The sequence below is a fragment of the Nuphar pumila genome, chromosome 10 (genome assembly GCF_984573655.1).
Source record: "Nuphar pumila chromosome 10, dmNupPumi1.hap1.1, whole genome shotgun sequence".
Classification (NCBI taxonomy): Eukaryota; Viridiplantae; Streptophyta; class Magnoliopsida; order Nymphaeales; family Nymphaeaceae; genus Nuphar; species Nuphar pumila.
In genome coordinates, this window is record NC_143258.1 from 3634942 (window position 1) to 3662640 (window position 27699).

General features: G+C 35.9%; 1 protein-coding gene across 4 annotated transcripts; it reads left to right on the forward strand.

Annotated features, from left to right (window-relative positions):
* Positions 1-27447, forward strand: LOC149823282 (ATP-dependent zinc metalloprotease FTSH 8, mitochondrial-like). 4 transcript variants are annotated; one of them, XM_090018752.1, is made up of 9 exons: positions 1-564; positions 670-919; positions 997-1071; positions 21027-21160; positions 23043-23531; positions 23786-23969; positions 24057-24553; positions 25323-25550; positions 26441-27447. In XM_090018752.1, exons 1-9 carry the CDS (start codon positions 505-507, stop codon positions 26915-26917), a joined length of 2394 nt encoding a protein of 797 aa, XP_089874878.1. In that variant the 5' UTR covers positions 1-504; the 3' UTR covers positions 26918-27447. The 4 variants fall into 4 exon arrangements, with proteins under 4 accessions (XP_089874878.1, XP_089874876.1, XP_089874877.1 ...); XM_090018750.1 differs by having other exon boundaries at positions 23786-24553; XM_090018751.1 differs by having other exon boundaries at positions 21042-21160; positions 23786-24553.
* Positions 27448-27699: the final 252 nt, after the last annotated feature.

Consider the following 27699-nt stretch of genomic DNA (forward strand, 5'->3'; position numbering starts at 1 on the left):
CATTTTAAAACAATGTAAAAAATATCGTTCATTGATTTTTCTTTCAAAAAAATAATGTTATATTCATTTTTTTCTGTTGAAAATAACACCATAGAAATATTGAAAATAAAAAATTTAAAGTTCCTCAGAAAATATAAAACCTGTTTTTATTGCATTAATATCGTGATAAACGCGATATTTTTAGAATAAATAATATTTTAAACTAACGTGCGAATTTAAAATTACTCTAACTTAAAGCTCGCGCGATATTTCTCGTTCGGCGACCGCTGAGTTCTAACTCTGCCCGTCTTCTCCGCCTTCATCTATTTGGCTTCCGCCGCCGGGCATCCCAAGGAAAAGAAATCCCCGGAAAACGTAAAAAACCGTAGAAATCGATTTCTCAGAAGAGGCGAGAATCCCGTCGGAAAGGAGAAGGTCGTCGATAATAAAGAAGCAAAAACCCCTAGGAATCAGAGTTCTCGTCTCCTATCGGCTTCCCGATTTCATGTTCGAGAGCGACAGAGGATGATTTTCCTCAGGATCGGTCGCTCGATCGCTAGGTCTGCGCGTTCCAGGATCGAAAAGGTGGGATTTTTTCATCCGTAATTCGTTTTGCAGGTATTCTTTTTTTTTTCCTCCCACTGTATCTGTTGATTTGTTTAGCCTCTGCGTTTCTTTTGCTGCTTCTAGACCAATTCTCTAGCTGGTTATGACGCCCGCTGCGTGCTGCCGAGCGATCCGGTGCCGGAATCGGCACGGCTGGGGGGGCTTCCGGTGTATCTTCACGGAAGGGATGCCGGATTAGGGTTCACAAGGGGTTTTTTGACGTCAATTGGAGGTGCGGAGAAGTTGTCTCAGAACTCGCACCGTCTCACCAGTTTCGTTAATGCGAACTCGATAATTGTGCGAGGATTCTCTAGTGAAGCCCCGAAGAGGAAAAGTAAGTCTAATGTTTGCGGATTTCCCTTTCTTGCTCGTTTCAAAAGTATGGATCTGATCAGACCATTTTCTGTGCAGATTATGAGAATTTTTATCCGAAAGATAAGAAAGAAATTCCGAAAGGAGACGAGAAGAGAAAATCGGAGTCTAAGGGTACTCTTTTAACACAATCAAAGTTTTTCTTTTCTTTCTCGGTATGGAAAAGATCCTTTCTTTTCAATTGACGCTGATTGCTAGGTGTTGAATTAAATATCTGGTGTTTAACTTATACGTTTTATTGTTATATTTTGATTTGTTTTTACATCCATATATTTTCTTTGTTGGGTGCCGTTTCCTTTACGATTTTTTTTATTCAAAGTGGTAAATTGTTGGTACGAAGTGGACGCTCTGACAGTCTGTCTATCATCTAATTGGAATACGATATGACATCCAAACTTTATGTGTTATGCAATTCATACAAATTAAGACAAAATAAGGGTCAGTGTTTGTTTGATTGCTTGCAAATGAAGGCAATGAAGAAATTCCTGGTTTCTTCATTTCTAATATCAAGGGTGCATATCTTCTCGACAACCAATTGCTTTCTCAGGCTTGGAAGCATAGTCATCAATACCGTTCTCGGCAAGGTTTTTCTCGGAAGTTTTTTCTTTTTTCAAAAGTTTTTCTCAGGAAAATATCGAAAGTTTTAAAATTTGAAAAATATAAAGAATAATAAAAAAGATGAGGCATGATAGGTTTTATAATAATTCTCTTGCAAAAATATGAAGAAACAATTAGAAAAGTTTTTAAAATATAAAAGAAACAAAAAAGATACTTAAAATACATAAAACAACAACAACAACAAAGAAAATCATTATGGGTCTTCCACATGAATCCTTCTCCTCCATTCATTTCTATCCAATGCCATGTCCTCGGTGAGGTTCAAAGCATTCATATCCTTTCTTATCACCTCCATCCATGTCTTCCTAGCCCTACCCCGACCTCTTTTAACTAATATATTTTCCTATTTCTCCATCCTTCTAATTGGAGCATCATTAGGCCTTCGTCGAATATGTTCAAACCACCGTAAACGATTCTCTCTCATCTTATTTTCAATGTGTGCAACGCCTACCTTCTTACGTATCTCCTCGTTCCAAATTTTATCTTTTATTGTATTTTCACACATCCATCTCAGCTACACTCATTTTTTTAATATGATGTCTCTTGGCAGCCCAACATTCCTTACTATATAGTAAAGCGGGCCTAATAGTCGTCCTATAAAACTTTCCCTTCAACCGCAATGGCATTCTACGATCGCACAACACTCCAGTTTCACTCTTCCATTTCATCCACCCAACCTTTATCCTATGATTTACATCTCCATCAATTTCTCCATACTTTTGAATGATAGATCCCAAATATTTGAAAGAATCATCCACCGGTATTTCGTGCTCACCAAGCTTCACTACACTCCCATCACTACTTCGGATCGTTGCAAACCCCATATATATAAAATATCTTTGCAAAAAAAATCAGAACTGCATTGTTACTGTAATGGGTAGGGTGTTGGTCTTTATTAAGAATGTGTTGGGTTCGATTCCTGCCTTTTGCACCTTTTTTCGCTGAGAATTTTTAGTATGTATATAATTTTTTCAGTAATAATAATCAAAGACATGTTTTGGCTTAATGATTGGTCCCTTGGTTAACATTAAGGAGGTCGGGGGATCAAATCCCTCCGCAATTTTTTTCTTAATAAGTCTTGTTTTAGCTTGGCTCGGCTCAAGCTCGGAACCTAGCCGAGTTCGGACAATTTCTTACAAGCTCGGCTCCAAGCTCGAGCCGAGCTTGGACAAAGTGATTTTGAACTGATCCGAGTTTGAACAGCCCAGGCTCGGCTCGACTCGAACTCGGCTCGTGTCCATCCCTACTTGTTGCTATTTGTTTTCTTGAATGGTGACATCATTGTCGAAAACTGTGGGTGGCTCCGACGACAGGTTCTTATTTTTAAGGAGACAAAGCGGAACATCTGTGAAAGGACGCACACAGTCACAAAGACTATCCAAGAAAGGAAAAAAGAAAAGGTCAAAAGCCAAAATTATATTGGATTGAGTCTGCTTGCTAGCACCTGGAGTAAAACTGGCTCCTGTCTGCCAGCGCCTGTCTGTGTGGAATATTTCCCGGGCCAACTGATGACTAAACATGAGGAATAGCATATGACACTTTTGAAGAGATCTTTCTGATCAATGTCCTAAGGATGCTCCATTTTTGCTCCATACAGTATCCCCTTAGATACTAGTTATATTGGAAAACTTCATACAAATGAATATATTGCAAGATCCACAGCCATATCCATGTGACATAGTTTCTGGATTCATGATTCTTTTCCTGCCATAAGTGCAACAAAGCGAGTCCTGGTCTCCATTCTTATCTCTGTCTCCCTCTATTAGTTGTCCTTCCTCCATGTAAGGGAATGTCATATCATATTTTTTGTGTCCACCTCTGAGTGAATATGCAAAGAATAAAATAACATCTTGAAATATGGCCCAAGGCCTCATTGCGTGGATTCCAATGTGTTTTTCACGTCCTTATAGTGCAATGGTTGACTAGAGGGCCCTTGATAGTTGTCGGAGAGAGAGAGAGAGATGCATATATATATATATGCTTATTTCATTGTAATAGACAAATACCATTAAGGGTATTTTTGTCCTTTCACAAGTCATGTAATAGGTTGTGCCCGCTAGGGTTTATCTTTTTCTGTACAAACTTGGGATATTGTTTTTCATTAAGGGCATTAATGTAAAGAGTCCATAGAGTCATTGGGACCTCCCCAACGACTCTATTTCTATCCGTTGGGGAGGATCCCAATGGCCCTATGGCCCCTTGTTGTGTATAAATGGGGGTATTCTCCCTCTTGTAAATCTAATGCTTTCTCAAGCATTTTGCAATACAAATTCCTATATTTTTATATGTGCTCTTGGCCCTTGTGTGGCCTATGTGTATGTGATTGAGTGTTGACCCATAAGTGGTCTTGGTGCTATTTGATATAGTGTTCTTGTAAGCCCATAAGAGGGCATTATCTTGCATTCTATTTTTCATTTCATTACATGGTATCAAAGCCATCGGTTGAAGAAGTTATTTGTGTGGACGTAAGAGCGTTGATCATGTGATCGTGAGCTCGTGGTGTCCAAAGAGTATTCTGCTTCCACTCTACCTTCTCTCTTTCTATTTTTCTTTCTTTCTCTGTCTCTATACTCTTTATTTGTAAAAATGGAAGATGAAAGCGAAGTTTTCATCTCCACTCCCATGAGACTCAAAGATACCAAATATGTGATGTGGACATCTATAGGTAAACACAAAATATGGAAAACGGGTCTATGGGGTTTGGTTGATTGCATCAAAAGAGAACCAAAGCTCATGCTTACAAAACTTGAAAATGGCAAGGAAGTAGCACTCCAAGGAGAAGAGATGTTTAAAGTCGTCTTCGAATATGAGAACAAATGAAAAGAGTGGAGGATGGGTCACTCCAAGATCATCGGATGACTCATCAATAACGTTGACACTAAGAAGTGTTCAAGTCTCGCAAAATTTGATTTTTCTAGCGATGCATGAAAGTATCTCAAAGATATGTATTATTTAAAAGACATAACTCATGTATGTAATGTGCAAAATAAAGTTGGAACTATGACCCAAGGAGAAATGAACATTAAGGAATATTATAATATTTTTTCTTTGGAATGAATTGGCTTTATTAGATCCTAAGTGACATTGCCCTTAAGACGTAGAACTCTGTGAAAATCAAATCAAAACAGAGCATTTCTACCAATTTGTTAATGGGCTTATACCCGAATTTGTGTTAAAATGTAAATATATATATATATATATAATATTTATATTATTATATATATATGTAATTTTATTTTTATTTATTTGTATTTTTTTGCTATTTTCTTTTTAGCTTTTTGAGAGTCTAGTTCTAATAGAACTGGACTTACATTATTAGTTAAGTTCCACTTGGAACTTAACCAATAATGTAACCGTTGGACTAGTCCAACGGTTACAAGGAGAGTTCCTTAAGAGCTCTCCTCTCCCACTTGTATATAAAGGGGTGCATCCCCTCTTGTATTTTAATTCCAATGCTTCTTAAGCATTTGGTGTTTCATATCAATAAAGAATATTTTTTATTTCTTCTTTTGTTTTCCATTATACCCTTTTTAAGGGTTATGCTTTAGTGTCTTTTTAGACACCTTCTCGTGCGGATCTAAGTTCATGTTTGGAAGATCCTTATTTCATTTCATGGTATCAAAGCGTGGTTCATCCTACATCGCGAAGATTTCTTGCCTCGTTTTCTGTGCCAAGCTTGCAAAGGTGTTTTATCACCTTGGTTGGGGTTTTTAAAGCCTCTTTTGAAGGAAAGAGAGAAAAGAAAGGCTCGTTGCATCAAAATATCGTGTTTGCTTTCTCTTACCCTCTCTTTCTCTTTCTCTTATTTATTTCTTTTTCTTTTTGTTTTATCACCTTTGTAAAAGATGGATGATCAAGATAAAATTACCATCATACCCATGAAGCTAAACGACACAAGTTATGTAATGTAGGCTTCAATAATGAAGCCCCACATATTGGGAAAAGGGTTGTGGGGCATAGTAGATGGTTTCGATTCAGAACCTAAACTTGTTCTCACCAAAATAGAAGGTGATAAAGAAGTTCCCTTGACCAAAGGGGAAAAAAGCAAAGCCTTAGCCAACTATGAAAAGAGTTGAAAAGAATGGAGAATAGGGCATGCTAAAATTATGTCATGGCTAATCAATAGCGTTGATATAAAGAAATGTTCTAGTCTTGCCAAGTTTGAGCATGCCGATAAGGCATGAGAATATCTCAAAAATATGTATTCCCTAAAAGATATTGCACATGTGTGCAATATTCAAGAAAGAATTAGATCAACGACCCAAGGTGACAAAACTATACGCGAATACTATAATGAATTATCCGAACTTGGGGTGAATTGGCTATTCTAGAGCCAAAATGGCATTGTCCAGAAGATATTGAGCTTCGACAAAAACAACTTGATATGGATCGTTTTTATCAATTTGTAAATGGTCTAAGACCGGAATTTGAGTCAACAAAATCGACTCTTCTTCATCGAGGAAAAGTTCCCTCTATTGTCGACACTATGGAGGAATTAACTATGGAGGAAAACAGAATCAAGAAATATACTCCAAAGGCTGAAGATGATTATGTTATTGCTGTATCCAGACCAGGGAATCATGTACGATCATATAGACCACCCCATTTTAACCGCCAAGGTGGTGATTATGATAAGAAAAAGGTTATCTGTCATCATTGTTGTGAACCGGGACACTAGAGGCCTCAATGTCCTAAGCTTAAGGAGCTCAGAGAAAAGAGAGATGCGATTGCTGGATCGGAGCCCAAAGATCAAGATGCACCAGTCTCTATGGCCCAGCTAATGGAGATTCTCCAACCTCTCATCAAAGGAGCTTCCTCCTCATCAGAAGCTTCGACTGGGGCAGCTGCTTCATCTTCTTTCGATCCAGGTAACTTTCCTTGGCTTCTTGATTCTGGTGCTTCATTTCATATGACCCCAAATGATAAAAGTTTATCTGAATGTGTTAAAAATAAAACAAGTGTGTCAAAAGTTTTTACAGCTGATGGAACTTCTCTTGAAATAGAAGGAATAAGAAATTTTGAAACAATCCATAAAACTGAGAAATTTTTTGTTCTAGAAGTATGATTTATTCTCAAACTAAATTTAAATCTATTATCCGTTTCTCAAATATCTGACCATGGTTGTAATATTTCCTTTTCTTCTTATGGTTGTTGGGTACAGGATCGCCAATCAGGAAAGCTGATTGGGTAAGGCCATAGAGAAGGAAGACTCTATTACATGGATTTTTTGGAAATGTCAAAGAAAGCTTTTTGTTATAACATTCAGAAAAATGAGTTGGAGTTGTGGCACAAAAGACTCAGTCATCCTCATATAGCCAAAATCCAACATTTTTCAAATCTAGGAAAATTTTGTAATTCTGAAACATTTACCTGTAAAGATTGTATTCTTGGCAAAATGAAAAGATTATAGAACTTTTGTCTCTTCAAGACCACTTGAATTAGTTTACTCGGATGTTTGGGGTCCTGCACCAATAATTTCTAAAGGAGGATTTGCTTATTATGTTATCTTTGTCGATGATTATTCTAGACATACATGGATTTACTTTCTAAAACATAAGTCTGAAGTATTTTCATACTTTCAAACATTTCATAATATGGTTAAAAATAAGTTTCAAAATGAAATTTTCATCTTTCGCACAGATTCAGGGGGAGAATTTTTGTCCACAGATTTTAAAAATTACCTTAACTTGCATGGCATCACACATCAAAGGTCTTGTCCATATACACCCCAACAAAATGGGCTGACAGAACGAAAACATCGTCATATTATGGAAACCACTAGGACTCTATTAATAGCAAATCAAGTCCCAAAAGATTTTTGGGCAGAAACTGCCTTGAATGTCACCTATCTGATTAATCGAATGCCTTCTTCTTCTTTGCAAAATATAACACCAATAAAAAAACTTGTGAACCTTTCTCCAGATTACTCTAGACTGAGAGTATTTGGATGCAAATGTTTCATATTTATGGACAAAAATGATAAACTTTCTCCCCGTGCGATTCCTTGTGCCTTTTTAGGATATGCTGAAAATAAAAAAAGGATATAGGTGTTTTGACTTAAAAAATAATAAGTTATATGTATCAAGAAATGTTTCTTTTCTAGAAAAAGAGAGCTTCTTTGATTTTGAAAAATCAAAGGAAGTCACAGACTACTCCTTTTTGTTCGATTTAACATCAAAATCTGATGAATATGATCATGACTATAACTTTGATGATGATCAAGGTATTATTGACCTTGATTACAATGTTGACAATGAAGAAGTTCATAGAGATACTAGTATACAATATTCAAGACGACGAGAGCCTAATCTTCTATGTGCACTTGAAAGATATTCTGAAATTTCAATCAGAAGGTCATCCCGAGTTCTAGGGCCTACAGGAAAATTTGTGTCATATGAATCTTTCTCTCCCACATATAGGGCATTTATTGCATTAATTCACTCATATGAAGAACCATCTTCGTACTATCAAGCAAGGAATGCAGGGATCATTGTGCTTTTTCTATACGTGGAAAATATGATCGTCACTAGAAGCAATAAACAGGGAGTTGAAAACATCAAAAACCTTCTTAAATCTCATTTTGAAATGACTGATTTAGGTTTATTAAGATATTTCTTAGGTATTGAAGTTGCTTACTCTCCTAGGGGTTATCTACTATCTCAAACTAAATTTGCTTCTGATATTGTTTTCAGGTCTGACATTACCGATGATAAGAATGTAGATACTCCAGAAGTTGTCAATATAAAAATGAAGATTGATGATGGAGAACTCCTTAAAGACCCTACTCCTTACAGACAGCTAGTCGGAGCTCTTTCCTATCTATCCATTACCAGACATAACACATGCTGTGCACACAGCAAGCTAGTTTCAGCATGCTCTCACATCTGTTCATATGAGAGCAGTTTTGCGTATCATCAGATACCGCAAGACCTCTCTTTCGAGAGGGCTCTTTTTTTTCTACTTCCTTGATTTAATTGCATACACTGATGCTAATTGGGGAGGTGATCTCAACAACTGACACTCAACCACTGGTTTTTGTGTCTTTTTAGGTGAATCTTTGATATCGTGGAGATGCAAAAAGCAACAGGTCTTTCTTTCGTCCACAAAAGCCGAATATCATGTCATGACAACCACGACCATGAAAGTAGTTTGGCTTAGACACCTGCTTGTTGATATGGGAGCAGAAGCAACACAAGCTTCACGTATGTGCTGCGACAACAAAAGTGCGATCTACATTGCAAGCAACAGAACATTTTATGAATGCACCAAGCACATTGAAATTGATTGTCACTACGTCAGAGAGTTATATCTACATGGGACAGTTGATCTACCATGTGTTACCTCAGAATATTAGTTAGCAGACTTCTTTACAAAGCCTCTCACTGCTCCCAGATTTCACTTCCTCTTAGACAAACTTTCGCTCATTGTACCGTAAGCTTGAGGGGTGAGTGTTAAAATGTAAAATATGTTAAAATGTATCATTCGACAATTGTAATATTATATATATTTTATATATATAAAGGATAATACATATTCATATATGGTATATATGCATATGTATTATCCTAATTATATATATAAAATATATATTTATCTATTTATAGGCATAGGGGTAGTTTAGACATTTCACAGTTTTTACACATATTCCATTTGGAATATGTTTGTAATTTTATTTTTAATTTTCTTTTTATTTTTCCCTTTTTTGTGGTTTGCGCCACCTAGGGAGGCTCCCCAAAGAGTCGTTGGGGAGCCCCCAACGGTCACAAATGTGACCGTTGGGGGCTCCCAATGACTCCTTTGGGAGCCCCCTTGGTGGCCCCTCTCTGGTGTTATAAATAAGGGTCTCCCCCTTTGTATTCTTTACTCCTTGGAGGAGCTTATGCTCCATTGTATGGGGTTTATACCCCCTTCTTCCTTCTTCTTCAATAATATTCAACTTATGACTTTATGTCATATTTTTGCCCCTTGTGTGGGTTTATGTGTTAGCACATTATGTGCTTGTGTTGTTCCCTTTAATGGGTTTATTCGCACTTCATGTGCATGTGTATGAGTTCTTTATTGAACCTAATGTATTCCAACCACTTTCTAACATGGTATCAGAGCAAGGTTGAGATCGAGTTGCTCTTTGGTGCATCGGGAAGCGTGGTATTCAAGAAATTTTTAAAGAAAAATGGTGAAGTATTTATTTCTCTCTCTTTTCTTTCTTAAAGTTATTAGGTATGCATTTTATTTCTTTAAGTATTGTATGAAGAATTTAATATGTTTTTTTATGTGTACTCTTTGTCATTATGTATTTTTATAAAAATTTGAGTTACTTGATACTCTATTGAATCTTTTTCGTATACATACTTTTTCGTATGTTTTTCTTTGAAAAATTTGAAAATGATAACTTGTTTGGCGAAAAATTAGATATATGATTGCTCAAAACTTAATGGGTCGGTAAAGATTTATGACCATTGGAGCCTTGAATTTATATTTTAAATCTAACTTTGTTTATAAGAATATCTTTTATATATGGTAAGTCTTTAAAGAAAGGTATGTTAAGATTAAAATGTTTGTGAGATGTAGTTTTTCGAAAAATGCTAAATTCCTTAATAAGTTTTGATTCACTTACCCAATGTGTCCTTTTTATATGAGCAACATTTAATTAAGAAAGTTTTTTTTTATATAATTCCGGTTGAATTAAGTTTTAAAATAGTCTTATGGAATATGGTGATTTTCTTTGCATCTTTATACTCTTAAAAGATTTTTCAATTTGATTTAAAGAGCTTGTCTCATTATAAAATTTATGGTCTTCACTAATGTTTGTTGCGTACTTATTACATTAGGAGTTCGTAATAATCCATTAAGTCATGTTTTTTGATAAAACTCAAAAGCTTTTGAATTTTTCCTCAATAAATGTTTAATTTTATAGATTTATGCCATAGTACAATCTTACTTTATCATAAGGTTTTTTTTAACAAATCTATTATTCTTCTTTGTTGGAATTTCTCTCACTTTAGTGGAGTTTCCCCCTTCTTTGGGAATTTTGTGTGTTTTGAGCTCTTTTTAAGGAGCCTTTCGGCCCTTATAATCTTCTTGTGAGTATACACTCTTTTATGAAGATTTCATGGTTGTTGTGAGAAGATTGTTTGTGAGTATCTTTTTCCTTGCATAATATCCTTCAACGATTCATTAATACTTGTAACCCTTTGTGGATCTTTTGAGATTGGTTGTGAGCATCATTTTTTAAGTTACAATAGTGGATTTCATAAGTTTTTTTCAAACTTCACCATCTTTATGAATGTCTATATTAGCCTAAGTTTGTTATTTGCTCATTCAAGATTATTGTCATTTAAAAATCTTGCATTGCATAAAAGTGCATCTATTATCATTTGGTGTGCATTTAATTGCACTTTATATCTATCATAGTTGAGGCTTGTTTTTTACTTTTTGATTATTCCAAATCGGTTCTTACGCATGATGTTGCTTAATATTTCATAATTGTGTTAGTTGCATAATAAGTCTTTTTTGTATAAATGACTTCTTTTGAAGATTAAGCATAATTCATGTTTATGCAAAATTGTTGTTATAAAGCATATTATTGTGATTGATTATATTGGACCTTTGATTCAATTTTTTAATCGGTCCTCTTTTCTTTGAAAAATGATTCCTAAAGTGTTTATTGCCTTTTTGTGACATTTATATTTGTCCATCACATGTTTCTTTAATGCATCATTGTTTTGGCCTTATTATTGTTTTATTAGAGATGTTTGTTGAGGTGAGTTATGGGCACCTCGTGTTATATCATTTTAGATTGTCCAAATTGCCATATTATAGATGGTGGTTGAGGTAAGTTATGGGCACCTTGAGACTCTAGAATGATTTGGTATATGATCTTTAATTATGAGTGTGACACTCGTTGTTATGTCTTTTTAGATTGTTCACTTACCATATTATAGATGGGGGTTGAGGTGAGTTATGGGCACCTTGGGACTCTAGAATGATTTGGTATATGAGTGTGTCACTAGTTTGATGTTGGCCATTGATCTTATGGATGCTCTTATTTATATATAAATGTGATGGATATATGATGTTTGAAACCTTAAAATGTTTTAACATATATTGAAATCAAGGTTTTAGGGATTATTGCCCAACCTTCCATTGTTTATGAAAATTATGAGTGCATTTGCACATTTGTGTTTTTGTGCTTTTGTGCACAAGTGTTCCATATGTTTTTGGTGTGCGTATGTTCACACATTTATTTTCAAGAATATTGTTCTATTTGAAGATACTTTTACATAGTTTATTCCAAAATGTTATTTTTTATAGGTATTCTTTTTGAAGAATATTGTTCTATTGATTCAAGGTTTGATTTATATATATGTTTGTCATTACAAGTTTGATTACCTCAAAAGTCTTCTCCTTTTATGCCTTTTATCTAAGTGTTATCATATGTAGACAAGAATTTTATTACACCTTTGTGTGTTGGTAGCCCTTTGTTGGCTTTTGCTCTCTTGGTCTAGTAGCTGAACACACTTGTCTTGAGTGTTATTATATGTAGACAAGGACGTTGATTCACACCATGGTGTATGTTTTTAGTCCATGTTGGCATTTGTGTCCTTGCTCTAGTCGCTGAGATGTATGCCCATGGTTGGCTTATTTCATTCATTTCAAGTGTCATCTTATGTAGACAAGAGATGTATTGTGTTTTAGCCCATGGTTGACTTGTTACTCTTGTTCTAGTAGCTGAACATACTTGGTTTTGAGTGTATTTTTACGTAGACACAAGAGATGCTTTTGGTCCATGTTGGCGTGTATTCTCTTGTTCTTGTCGTTGATGCACTCATTTCAAGTATTATTACATGTAGACAAGAGGTTCTTTTGCACACCTTTGTGTGTGTCTTTGGCCTTTAATGGCATTATATTTATATTCTTGATCTAGTAGCTTATACACTTGATTTATGGGTTTTGGAGGACTAATGAGGTAGTTGTTTGTAATGGATGAACTATTGTTGAAATTTGCAAAATTTCATTCATGACTTGTGTTTTAAGCTATTCAAGTGAATCATATTTTTGATATGCATATTTTAAAATAAAGTTGAATTTTTGGCATTTAATCTATATATTAAGTGCTTATGGTATTTTGGTCACTTTTGTATGCAAAATGTGTCCTTTTTTGTCAATTGAGTGAGATTTTCCTAAATGGGTAAGATTCTCTACTCAAATAACACTATTCGTTTTGCCTCGTAAATGGATTTAAAACCTTGTGAACTCTTGTGTTTATTTTTGTCTAAAGTATGCTTGGAGACTTCGTTTCTCTTGTTTGGCACTTCATTACATGTTTGAAGCATGTTCATTAATGCTTCCTTTACGTATTAATTCATTTCATGATAATATATGCATATGCTCTTTATGGCTTTTTAGGATCTCATTCAATAAAGTATATGTTGCTTATGCCTCTTCGTAGGATTATTGTGGTGTCTCTTGGTGGACTATTTTGTTATTCCCCCATTATGGGGTTGTGTTTGTCCAATATTGGACCTTATGAATGCATTATGCATTCTTGCAATATGTTTCCGCTCACTCTTTAAACATGATATATGATTTTGAAAACTTTGGTTTTCTAATTTTTCTTTTCATGCTAAAGTAATTATCCTATTATGCATAAATTTTGCACCTTGTTAGGAATGTTCCTTTTTTAGTAAAGTGCAAAGATATTTTTTACTTGTTCTTTGTTGTTGTTCCTCAAGATCTTGAAGATAAGAGGAAAAGAAGTACCTTGGATAGATCATAGAAGGTGCTCATCGTTAAAGACATTAGAGGGAGACATTTACAATGGCATTCGTAGTGAAGGCTCTTGAAGCCTTGAGATTCTTCCTCTTGCTTTCTTCAATCTTTTCGTTCCCCCACGCAAAGCTTGAGGGGGGGGTGTTAAAATGTATCATTCGACAATTGTAATATTATATATATTTTATATATATAAAGGATAATACATATTCATATATGGTATATATGCATATGTATTATCCTAATTATATATATAAAATATATATTTATCTATTTATAGGCATAGGGGTAGTTAGACATTTCGCAGTTTTTACACATATTCCATTTGGAATATGTTTGTAATCTTATTTTTAATTTTCTTTTTATTTTTCCCTTTTTTGTGGTTTGCGCCACCTAGGGAGGCTCCCCAAAGAGTCGTTGGGGAGCCCCCAACGACTCCTTTGGGAGCCCCCTTGGTGGCCCCTCTCTGGTGTTATAAATAAGGGTCTCCCCCTTTGTATTCTTTACTCCTTGGAGGAGCTTATGCTCCATTGTATGGGGTTTATACCCCCTTCTTCCTTCTTCTTCAATAATATTCAACTTATGACTTTATGTCATATTTTTGCTTCTTGTGTGGGTTTATGTGTTAGCACATTATGTGCTTGTGTTGTTCCCTTTAATGGGTTTATTCGCACTTCATGTGCATGTGTATGAGTTCTTTATTGAACCTAATGTATTCCAACCACTTTCTAACAAAATATATATATATATAATAATAATATTCATATTATATATATATTTATGTAAATTTATTTTTATTTTTCTGTATTTTTTTGCTATTTTCTTTTTAGCTTTTTGAGAGTCTAGTTCTAATAGAACTAGACTTACATTATTAGTTAAGTTCCACTTGAAACTTAACTAATAATCTAACCGTTGGACTAGTCCAACCGTTACATTTATAACCGTTGGACTAGTCCAACGGTTACAAGGAGAGCTCCTTAAGAGCTCTCCTCTCCCACTTGTATATAAAGGGGTGCATCCCCTCTTGTATTTTAATTCCAATACTTCTTAAGCATTTGGTGTTTCATATCAATAAAGAATATTTTTTATTTCTTCTTTTGTTTTCCATTATACCCTTTTTAAGGGTTATGCTTTAGTGTCTTTTTAGACACCTTCTCATGCGGATCTAAGTTCATGTTTGGAAGTTCCTCATTTCATTTCAATTTGAAGGGACCAAATCGACTCTTCTTCGTAGAGAAGGTGTACCTACCATAGTTGAAACTCTTAAAGAATTAATTATGAAGGAGATTAGGTTGAAAAAACCTTCTTCTACTAAGGGTGAAGAGTCGGTTCTTGCTATGTCATGACCTGAAAATCACATAAGGGCTTACAAGCTCCCTTATTTTAGAAGGAGCTCTAATGATTATGTGAGAAATTCCAATGATCATGAAAAAAATGACTGAATACAAGAAGGGTGGTAAATTGACATGCCACTTTCGCTATGAATTGGGTCACATCAAGCCTTTTTGCCCAAAGAGGAGAAGTGAATATCGAAGAGAGGAGAAGAAAGTGGCTTCCGTGAGACCATCTCTTGAAAATGTTGGCTCAATGTCCTTGCACAACTCATGGAGGCACTACAACCATTGTTAAAAAATTAAGCCTCTTCTTTCTCCAGTGATGTATTGATCCCGATAAGACTTCTTGGATTATTGATTCTGGAGCTTCTTTTCATGACTCCAAATGAGTTTATACTATCCGAATGCCATATAAATCCAAATGATTCTTATGTTTCAACCGACATGAAACTTTTTTAAAAATCAAAAGTTTTAGAACTTTGCAAAATATCAAACTTTTCATGTACCTAATTTCCGAATAGTACCAAAATTAAACCTAAATCTCCTATTTGTTTCCTAAATAGCAGATCATGGGTGCAAAATTTTTTTCTTGTCTAATGATTGTTTGATATAGGATCTCCAGTCTGAGAAGCTGATTGAGTGAGGCCATAGAAGAGGAGATATATATGTTATGGACAATCTTGAATTATCAAAACATATTTTTTGTAATTTTGTAAAAAAGAAAGATATAAAAAATTGACACAAAAGACTAGGACATCCTAGTATGTCAAAATTACATTTGTTTCATTTTCTTTCAAATTATAAAGAAAATGATTTAGTGTAAAGATCGTATTCTTGGTAAATTGAAATCCTTACAATTTGGACAGAGTCATTTCATATCTAAAAAACATTTGAGCTAGTGCATTCAGATCTATGAGGACTAGCTCCGGTTATGTCCAAATGAGGAGTATCATACTATGTTATTTTTGTAGATGATTATAGTAGACACACTTGCATATATTTTCTTAAGCACAAATATGAAGTATTTGGTTGTTTTAAAAAATTTTATCATTATGCAAAACTCAATTTAAAGACAACATTAAAGTTTTTAGATCCAACTCCGGAAGAAAATTTTTATCAAATGATTTAAAAAATTATCTTGATTTACATGAAATTATTCATAAAAAATCTTGTCTTTATACTACTCGACAAAATGGACTAGCTGAAAGGAATCATAGACATATTGTTGAGATTACTAGAACACTTCTTATATAAAAAAATGTTTTTGAAGCCGCCCTTACAACGGTTTATTTGATAAGTAGAATGCCTTCAAATACTATTAAAAAAATTTCTCCTATTGAAAAATTATTTAAGACTCCTCTCGATTATAAAAGGTTAAGAGTTTTTTGTTGTAAATGCTTTGTCCTTACCAACAAAAATGACAAACTTTCTGCTAAAGGTATTCCTTGTGTTTTTTGGGGATATGCTTAAAACCTATGTCACACGGACTCGGCTAAGGAGGTGCCGCACCCGAGTCGGCACGCCCCGACACGGGTGCGGACTCGGGTGCGGCTTCGGACTCGGCCCGGACTCGGTCAACGCCGAGTCGGACTCGGTCAACGAGTCCAGGCCGAGTCCGTCCACATTTTGGACTCGGTCAACTTTGACCGAGTCCAAAAATGTCCCTAAAAACTAATTTTTTATATTTTTTATTTAAAAAAATATATATAAAAAAGGCACTGTGACTGTGCAGTCTTTGCAGTGTGCACAGTCACAGACTGTGCACAGTCTGTCACTGTGCACAGTGCACAGTCTTTGCACTGTGCACAGTCTGTGACTGTGCACAGTGCTGTGCCTGTGCACAGTCTGTGCCTGTGCACAGTGCACAGTGCTGTGCCTGTGCACAGTCACAGTCTGTGACTGTGCACAGACACCTGTGGCATTTTAAAAATAAAATAAAATAAAATTATATATATATATATATATATATATATATATATATATATTTTTTTTTTTTTTTTTTGCCGAGTCCCCGTGTCCAAAAATTTTAAAATTGTGCCGCACCCGTGTCGCACCCGCACCCGCACCCATGTGACATAGCTTAAAACCAAAAAGGATATAGATATGAAATTAGAAAGGACAAACTATATGTTTCAAGAAATGTTACTTTCTTTGAAAATAAAAATGTTTTTGATAAAGATAAAATCAAAGAACATTGTGATTGTTCTTTTCTTTTTGATCTTGCCAATAATCTTGATAAAGTTGTTGATTATAATAATAATGATATTCTTGATGTGCATTAAAGTGACAATGAGGACACTCATGATGCACATGAGAATGAGAATGAAGATCTTGATGACAGACCAATCTCATCATGAAGTTCAAACCTATACTCAACATACCAAAGACCACCCTCTATGTGCTCTAGAAAAATATTCTCAAAACCAAGACATAAATTTCTCTAGTATTAGAAAATCCATGAGGATTTTCAAAGCTCTTAGTAGATTTGTGTCATATTACTTCTTTGAACCCAAGTATAGAGCTTGTCTAATGGTCATCCACTCATATGTAGAACCATCATGTTATAATGATGCTAAAAATCACTAAGAGTGGATTAGAGCCATGAATGATGACTTAGAAGCCTTAGAAAAGGCAAAAACTTGAAAAAATTAAACATTACCCAAAGGAAAGAAAACCATAGGGTGTAGATGGGTTTATAAGATTAAAACCAAAAGTAATAGGACATTAGAGAGATATAAAGGCTGACTTGTAGTCAATGGATATAGTCAAGAGTATAGAGTAAACTATGATGAAACATTTACTTTTGTTGCTCGAATGATCACTGTTAGAACTCTTATCTCTATTGCCTCGATTAAAAAATGGGTCATCTTTCAAATGGATGTTAACAATGCATTTTTAAATAGTAACCTTAATAAGAAAGTTTACATGAAACCCCAAATAGGATTAGGATTAGCACATGAAAAGGTTTTTCGGTTACGCAAGACTTTGTATGGTTTAAAACAAGCTCCAAAGGCTTGGTATAATCGATTCAATAGTATGATGACACAACTTGGCTTTAAATCTTGTTATGTTGGCACTACATTGTTTGTTAAGTCTTCTAATGCAGACATGGTAATACTACTACTCTATGTTGATGACATGATTATCACAGGAGGTGATAAGTAGGGAGTTAGTCATATCAAAGATGTTCTCAAAGCTAACTTTGATATGACAATTTTTGGTTTTTTACGATACTTTCTTGGAATTGAAGTGACTTATTAACCTTGTGGTTATGTCACAGGGATTCGATCAACAGGGTGTCGCACCCGTGTTGACGTGATGGGACTCGGGTGCGGGTGCAGCACCCGGTGTGGTCAAGCTGACCCTGGGTGTAGTCAACACACTTAGGGTCATAAATGTCCAGATCTGGACCCAAAAAAATGATGAAAAGGGCTAGGCAGGGGATTAGGGAAAAAAATTGACCTTGATGCCTCCCCTTCTCCTCTCTGACTCTCCTTTAACCCGAGCTCTCCTCCTTCGATGACTATGGCGACTGCAAGGTATGTCTCTCTCAATCTCTCCTTAAATCTCTCTCTTTTTATGGGTTCTGCACAAGTCGGTAACCCAGCATCTTATCGGGTCGGGCTGGCCTTTAAATAAGGAAATCCAAATCTTTTGTGCTCCCTTGTCGTCCGTGAGGACTCCTCCTCCCCTCTGGGTTTCCTTGGTCTAGAAGGGCAAAGGGTGGTTCTAGAAAGAAGGCAAAGGGTTCTCACTTTCCTTGAGGTCCTAATTGCCCTCTTGATCCCGCTGTTGGGTGTATTCATCAGGCATGGATGCAGGGTAAACACCCCACAATTTTTTCCTTAATTTTTCAGAATTCTTTTTCCCCAATTTTTGAGTGTCTTCTTGGGAATATTTTTGCCATATTTTCTTAAGAATTTGTCCCATTAATTCCTATCTTTTTCTTTGGTGGTGAATATTTGTGAATGCAGGTGGAATTCTGTATATGTTTGTTGTTGACGATATTGGGTTACATTCCTGGGATGGTTTACGCGATCTATGTGATCGTGATCGATTGCGATCGTGGTCATCGATCACGATCGATATCGTTGTGATTATTATCGGCCTATGGTGGCTTAGTCACATTTGCATTTGTATATGTTTTTATTCAATTAATTGTGGAGTTTATGTTTTGAACTTTTGATGGACACATTGATAATGTGTTTAAACTTTTGGTGTTTTTGTTCTTTTGATGGCTTTTATTAGAACCCTCTTCCCCCTCTTCTCTTTGCTTTTGGGGTTTGTTCTGTCATTGTTAGTGAGTGCATAAATTTATCATTATGTATGTGTTAGAGCGTGCATGTATATCTAGTTGTGTGTATTTTTGTGTAAATGTGTTCATTTCCAATTTAATAGGTATGATTATGTAGATGGTCTTTTGTTAACAATAGGAGGGGATAGTGCTGATGTGAAGACAAAAGAATAGGATTGTAGATTGTTAATTGTTTTTATTTCATTAGTGTTACTGTTAATATATATATATATATATATATATATATATATATATATATATATATATATATATATATATATATATATATATATATATATATATATATACCCTTCCGCACCCCCGCACCCAAGTTTTTTTAAAGTGCCGCACACGCACCTATGTGACATAGCCTCGTGGTTACTTTTTTGTCACAGACTAAGTATGCAACAGAGATCATAGAACGACCAGGACTTTCATATAAAATATGAGTTGATACTCTAGAAGTCGTCAACGCCAAGATGAAAAAGGATGATGGAGAACCTCTGAAGGATCCAACTCCTTACAGACAGATGATTGGAGCTTTATCTTATCTTTCTATCATTTGTCCTGATATTGCGCATGCTATCTACTCTGCTAGTCAATTTAAGCATGCTCAGGAGATGTGAATGATCGTTGCTCAACTACAAAATTTTGTGTTTTTGTAGGAAATTCGTTGATCTCATAAAAATGCAAGAAACAACAAAAATTGTCTTTATTCTCTACAGAAGTAGAATACCAAGCTATGACAACCATTACCTCTGAGTTGAAGCAATCACTAGAAGACTTAAGAGTTCACGTAGTAGAACTCTCAAGATTATGTTGTGACAATAAAAGTGTAGTTTACATCACAAGCAATTACACTTTTCATGTGTGGACTCAACACATTGAAATGGATTGCCATTATGTCAAAGAAGAACATTAGATTGCCATATGTACCATATGAGTATCAATTGGCAGACTTCTTTACTAAAACACTTCCGTCACCGAGATTTCAATTTCTCTTTGGCAAACTTTCGGTTGTGGCACCGTGAGTTTGAGGGGGGTGTTAATATATATATATACACACACACACGTGTGTGTGTGTGTGTGCGCGCGCGCTTATTTCATTGTAATAGACAAATACCCATTAAGGGTATTTTCATCATTTCACAAGTCATGTAATAGGTTGTGCCTATTAGGGTCACGACAGTCTTTTTTATCTTTTTTGTACAAACTTAGGATTTTGTTTTTCATTAAGGCATTAATGTAAAGAGTCCATAGAGTCATTGGGACCTCCCCAATGGCTAGATCCGAATGGCCTTATGGCCCCTTGTTGTGTTTAAATGGAGGTATTCCTCTTGTAAATCTAATGCTTTCTCAAGCATTTTGCAATACTGATTCCTATATTTTTATATGTGCTCTTGGCCCTTGTGTGGCCTATGTGTATGTGATTAAGTGTTGACCCATAAGTGGTCTTGGTGCTATTTGATGTAGTCTTCTTGTAAGCCCATAAGAGGCATTATCTTGCATTCTATTTCCCATTTCATTACAATAGGTGCACAAGGTGTTTCAATGAAATCTCAATCAGTGTTTTGTTAATCTTTTTAGGGTAGGATATACTATCCAATGATATTCAAACAAAATGAAATGCTATGCCTGCGGCATGTTTTGATGAATATGGTTGTGTAATTAAGCAGAAACAACATATCAGTTCCTTCCAGATCACCAATTACAGCCTTTGGGATGGATGAAATTAAACAAGAGCCATCCAACTCCGGCCTATAATTTGGATTTCTTATGCCGTTAAAGTCTACAGTTGTTTGCTCAGTGGAATAGGGAAAAAATGTGGGGCACTTGATTCCACCCTACCAGAAACCAACTCTTGTCCATCGACCTCCTTAAAAGGATCTTTTTCTTGTCTCGGTCATTGTCATCCTGTGAACTTCTGTTTATTTGTTTGATGTAGCAAATGTTAGTTATTCTTTAATTTATGTGTAAATATGCTGAATATATTCTTTGTAGAGCTATTAGGAAAATCAGTTTCTTTAGTACATTTTTTTATTCCTTTTCAACAGACGACTCTAATGCAGATGAGCATGGAAATTTTCATGACAGCTATGTGAAGCAATCTCAAAATTACCTTGCACCACTTTTGCTTCTTGGATTGATGCTTTCATCTTTTTCTTTTGGTCCTAATGATCAAAGGCAGGTGAGTGCAATTTTTAGTCTCTTTTGGCATGTTACCTATTTGAACTTTTTGGTGTTGCTCTGCTCCTTTTTTAGGCAGTGTGGATTTGATTAACCTAAGCTATGCTAAATGTTGTTCAGGCTCTATTGGTTCCCACGATCGGTAGGAGTTGAGTTTTTCCAACTCAGTAAATTTTAGTTTCATGTTTAGGAAATATGTTAGATGTGGCCAAAACAGTGGAGAAAGTGTCACCATCAAGCTTCCTTGTAAAAGCCCAAACTGTGGGGTTGCACCACTTAGTGGAACCTTGGCATGCTTAACGTTCTCTTTTTTCCTTTTCTTGTAGAATGTTACTGACTTGTCATTATTTTTTATTTGGTTAAACAGAACTGTTTTGACTTTTGAGCTATGTGAGTACACTATTCTGAAATTTCCCTTGTACATAATACTTTTAAAATATATAATTGATTGTGATACAATACTTTTTTCCTTTTTTTTTTCAATTCTCTGGTCAGGAAATATAAAAGTGTAAAATACATCTTGCTGGTTGCCCACTTCTTAATTTGTGTATACTGGGACATTGAACATTGATAGCTTATTTTGGTATGCTGCTGGTTTGAGTATATCAGATCACCAAAAGCTGAAACTAGACCCCTTGAATCCAGCTCGACACTTTGGGTGATTTGTGAACCATCAAAACCTTTATGCAACATATATTGTTGGTTCTTAACCCTCTTCAGAAAATGAAACTGATAAATTATTGGCCATGATCAAACCTATTGGAATACACATACATACATATGATATATGTGTGAATGTAAATACACACATGTGAATGTATGTATGAATGAACTTAATGAATGTATGCATGTATCATCTATGTATATTAAAGCTGAAGTTGGGGCTGTACAATGCAAATTTAATTTTCTTTGCCATCATTTTGGAAATGACAATAAATGTTTTTCTTAAAATGGCATTTACATTTTCCTCTTGGGTTAAAGGTGTTAAATAAGCTATTTAGGAAGTAATGCACGTGGCATCAAGCAAATGATAGAGAGACCAAACCTACAACATTAATCTTGATTTTACTCACACACTTGCGCGCGTGCACGTGTAAACATAAACCCACACAGATATGCCTGCACTACCCACACTTTTAGAAATCCCCATGGTGTACCCTTCATACCTGTAGTCATGCCTACGTGACATAGATAACCAGTAAAGGGTGAGGGTATAGTTCGGGTTTGTTTGGATAGAGAGTCTGAAATAAGAATCCTCTTGATCTCAAGAATATGTTGAACCCTTTTGACGTGGAAAAAATTATCTTGGGCCAGTCAAAAATGGGAAATATGAAACCACATGGCTAGGTGGTCATGCATTTTTTTGTTGGCTCACCCTTCAATCCTTATTATTCTGTCTTTTTTTTTTTAATTTGATGGAACCTTCAGATTCTGTGGAAGTCCCTGAAATGCAGGAGCTCTAGAAGGGGACCTTGGAGGAGGATTCTCAGGGGAATCCTTTACATTTAAACACACCCTTAATGTCATACATACTTTGAGAATGAACTGGGAATAATGCAAATAGGCATGTGAAACCTTGTAGAAGATGCCAATGGGATGTGGAGAGAAAGAGGTTAAACCAGGGGAATAGATGGTGTGTGTGTGGGGGGAGGTAAGATAATGTAGATTATATTTCACCAAATCAATATGTTGCTTTCCTATCCATTTGCTTGTTCACATGTTTGTTATATGTATTCTGATAAATTTTGTATACATTGGAAACTGAGATCTTTTTATTCTTTTGGGTTTAACTTTAATTCCACATATGCCACTTTCTTTAAATTAGTGGAAATTTTTATTTTGCTAAAATTGATGTTCGATGCCTGATGCTTTTATTTTCACAGATAAGTTTTCAAGAGTTCAAAAACAAGCTTCTAGAACCTGGTTTGGTGGACCATATTGTTGTTTCCAACAAATCAGTTGCAAAAGTGTATGTCAAGGGTTCTCCATCCATTAAAAATCCAACCAAGGATGATGATATACTGGGATACACAACTGACACTCCTGCTAGTAGGGGAAATACTAGCCATTATAAGTATTACATTAATATTGGTAGTGTTGAATCCTTTGAGGAGAAGCTGGAGGAAGCCCAGGAAGTGCTAGGCATAGACTCCCATGACCATATTCCTGTAACTTATATCTCTGAAGTGGTTTGGTATCAAGAGTTGCTAAAATTTGCTCCTACAGCTTTGGTGCTGGGAACCTTATTTTATTTTGGAAGAAGAATGCCTGGTGGATTTGGCGTTGGTGGTACTGGTGGAAAGGGTGGCCGTGGAATATTTAACATTGGAAAAGCTCATGTTACTAAATTGGACAAGAATTCCAAGAACAAGGTATATACAGGACATTACTTTCTGGCTCTTCATTGGTTTTCTTTCACTGCCATGATATGGAGAGGGAGATCCTACCACTTGGAACCCTGTTGTGATTTTGCCTCTTTCTTATTGTTGATTGTGTGATCCTTTGTGCAACATGTTTTTCACTACTAGCAGATTCAATCAGCTTTTCTTTGTGTGGCTTTTTTCTTTCAAATGGCTCTAGTTTTCTGAAGGACTTCTAATACTTTGTGCATCTCTGGTCGGATTAGGTATTTTTCAAAGATGTAGCTGGTTGTGATGAGGCAAAGCAAGAGATCATGGAATTTGTGCATTTCCTGAAAAATCCAAAGAAATACGAGGAATTAGGAGCTAAAATTCCAAAAGGTGCTCTTCTAGTTGGTCCTCCTGGCACAGGAAAAACTTTTCTTGCCAAAGCAACCGCATGGGAATCAGGTGTACCATTTCTATCCATTTCTGGTTCAGATTTTATGGAGATGTTTGTAGGAGTTGGCTCATCCAGGGTCAGGAGCTTGTTTGCAGAAGCTAGACAATGTGCTCCTAGCATAATTTTTATTGATGAAATTGATGCAATTGGCCGAGCAAGGGGACGTGGAGGTTTCACTGGTTCCAACGATGAACGTGAGAGTACTCTCAATCAGCTGCTTGTAGAAATGGATGGATTTGGAACAACTTCTGGTGTTGTCGTTCTTGCTGGAACTAATAGGCCAGATATCTTGGATAAAGCTCTTTTAAGGCCTGGACGATTTGACCGCCAAATAACTCTTGATAAACCTGACATCAAAGGACGCAATCAGATATTTCAGATATATTTGAAGAAAATAAAGCTTGATAACAGCCCACCATATTATTCTCAGAGATTGGCTGCGCTTACACCTGGGTTTTCTGGAGCAGACATAGCTAATGTTTGTAATGAAGGTGCTCTTATCGCTGCAAGGAATGAGGTCTCACAGGTCACCATGGAACATTTTGAGGCTGCTATCGATAGGATAATTGGTGGTCTGGAGAAGAAAAATAAGGTTTGTGGATTTCAGCACTTGTTTGAACAATTGGCTCAACTTTTATATGATATCACTAACTAGTTTCTCTGAATCTAAGTTCTATCTTGGCCTACATTTGGGCTTTCAGTTTTGGGGGCTAGTATCTGCATAGTCCATATAGATGGGATGGTGACTGTTTTCCATGTAGGAAAAAATCCTTTTGGTGCTGCATGATATGAAATGAAAATTTTAAGTTCCATAACTTACCTTTTAGTTAGAGAAGTGTGTTGTTGGCACCTTGTTCACCAGTTTAAGGAATCTCCAAATAGTTAATTTCCTCCTATATGTGCTTAGACCACCATGCTAGATGCAGTTGGAATATGCCATTTTCAACGTTTGGATTATTGTATGCTGGTAGGTAATACCTTCTAAATTCTGTTGGTGTCTAGAAGTTACAACTGCCTGTGTAACCGGTTTCTGCATCTCTCTTTCTTTAAAGCTTCATACTGAGGTGTGTACCCACGTTTATGAATATTGATTTAAGTGTTTTATTTGAAGCTATTGCAACTTGTTAGGTTGGCAGAGTTAAATTCATGCCCTCATGGTTGTATTTTTTTTCTAGAATTGTGTTCAGTGTTCCAATTCCTATTGCTTGATGATTATCTTTGACTGGAGTCGTGCCTTCTTTACTTTTCTGGTGATTTGCTTTAAATAAGTGCATAGTTTACCATTTGAGTTTGTGCGCACATAACAAACACAAAGATATTTATGAAATCCCTGGTGGAAGTTGATGTTGTTGAATTTTCAGGTAATCAGTAAATCAGAACGCCGAACTGTTGCATACCATGAATCAGGCCATGCTGTTGCTGGGTGGTTTTTGGAGCATGCAGAACCTCTGCTTAAAGTCACAATCGTCCCTCGTGGTAGTGCAGCATTGGGATTTGCGCAATATGTACCAAATGAGAACCTCCTGATGACGAAAGAACAACTCTTTGACATGACTTGCATGACTCTTGGTGGTCGTGCATCTGAACAGGTATGCCCTGTTTTATTTTCTTTGATTTATATTTTGACACCAGTATTATGTAAAGTATTTGCCACTAGCCATAAGCTTTTTAATTCTACATAATTTGCATTGAGAATTCGTATTGAACTTTGTAATTTCTCTGCTAATTTTTCTTTTTGTTTTTTGTTTAACATGGAAATATTTTGTCTCCATTTATCTGCTAATCAGATTCTTGTTCCTTAATTAAGATTGTACTCAACATTGATTTTTAGTCTAAAATCATTCACGTATTCATTGTTATCATTTAATCAACAGCTTTACAGAATAGCTAGTTGAATTGAAAAGAAAAAGGACTTTTACACTTTATTGATAGGTTATATTAATAAATAAAAATCATTTTCAGATATTTTAACTGGTTATTTGTGTCTTTTAATGTATTAAATTTAGCTATACTTGTCACAAAGGGAGCGAGTAGTGGCATTTTGAAAGTGTTATTTGGGGGAAAGAGCAATAATTTTGCTGGCTATGTTGAAAATTATACTCTTTCAACTGGAAAACCATTTTAATGGAAATTTTCTCTTAGTGTTTGGATGTCCGTACTTATCCAGATAAACATAAGCTGAGAAATTGCATTATGCTCTATAATAGAACATCCCATCTTATCTCATTTATCTAGATAAATGGGTGCATCCAAACATCGCTCAAGGTGATGGAAAATATCCTGGTAATGAAATTGTTCACATTCTTGTCTCGTATATTTCTAATGTACTCGTGCCATCCTCTATGTGCATCTGCTGAATTTCAAAAACCCTTGCTTTTGGGTTTAGTCTTCTGACCATATATAACCAGAAAAGGAAAAAAAAGTCATTTCAAGTGCTTGCTCAAAGAGAGACAACTTATATAGGTGTTCTTGCTTGTAGGTTCTCATAGGGAAGATTTCAACTGGTGCGCAAAATGACTTGGAGAAGGTGACCAAGATGACATATGCTCAGGTTGCTGTTTATGGTTTCAGTGACAAAGTGGGGCTTCTCTCATTTCCGCAAAGGGAAGATTCAATCGAAATGATGAAGCCTTACAGCAGCAAGACGGAAGCGATGATTGATAACGAGGTACGTGAATGGGCAGACAAAGCTTACAAGCGTACATTGGCGCTGATTGAAGAGCACAAGGAGCAAGTGATGCAGATAGCAGAGCTGCTGCTTGAGAAGGAGGTTCTGCACCAGGATGACTTGGTGAGGGTGCTTGGGGAGCGCCCTTTCAAGTCAAAAGAACCAACAAACTATGACCTGTTTCGGGAGGGTTTCCAGGTAGAGGAGGAGAAGAATCAAGAGAGTCAGGAGAGCACCGTCGGAGAGGATGACACACCCTCTCTGGACGGTGCGGTGGTTCCTGCATAAAATGCGGGTGCGATTGATTGCCTCGGATTTTAGGACTAGAGATAAACGCATCTTCCGGCCTGATGCCACCCTACCCCATCAGGCCAGAGATCCGTGTATCTCTTTTAACATGTGAATCTGAAATCTACATGATGGTGTCTATTTCTACGGGCATGTTTGCTTTGGTCACAGGTAGGTGAACAATCACGGTTGAGAAAGTAGAAGCTGTGATTGTTATAACTTGTGACCAACTTTCACAAGATTCAAGGTAAAAACAATCATAGCAGACCATCACAATCACAACTTGTACTTTTCTCATGTTTCACTAACCTTGAGAAAGTGGTGTGATCTTGAGAAAATCCACTAATGGTATTGCAAACATGCCGTCAGTGTTTATTTTACTCATGATCTCAACGCGGGGCCCCATGAATTAGAGATCTGAGGTATTCAAATGCACCATAAGATGAGCTTATGTATATGATATTTCTCAGTGGTAAAATAATTTGTAAAGGATAGCTACTTTGATTCTCAATCAAATGTTTTTAATGACCTGATGGTTCACTTTTTTTGAGTAAGCTGGTCCTTGATTGTGCCAGGCTCCATAAATTGGATTTATCACAGGTTGAGGGCTTTCGGGTATTGGAGTTCATGCACTGTATGATGTTGATCGATTCAACTAAGGGTGTAGCTGTGTCGGTTGGGATTAGGTTGGGGTTTGGTCTCATTAATTGAAGCAAGTCTATAAATTAGACCAGAACCTGGCACGTATGTCTTAAATTATAACCCCATATGGTTTAATTGGG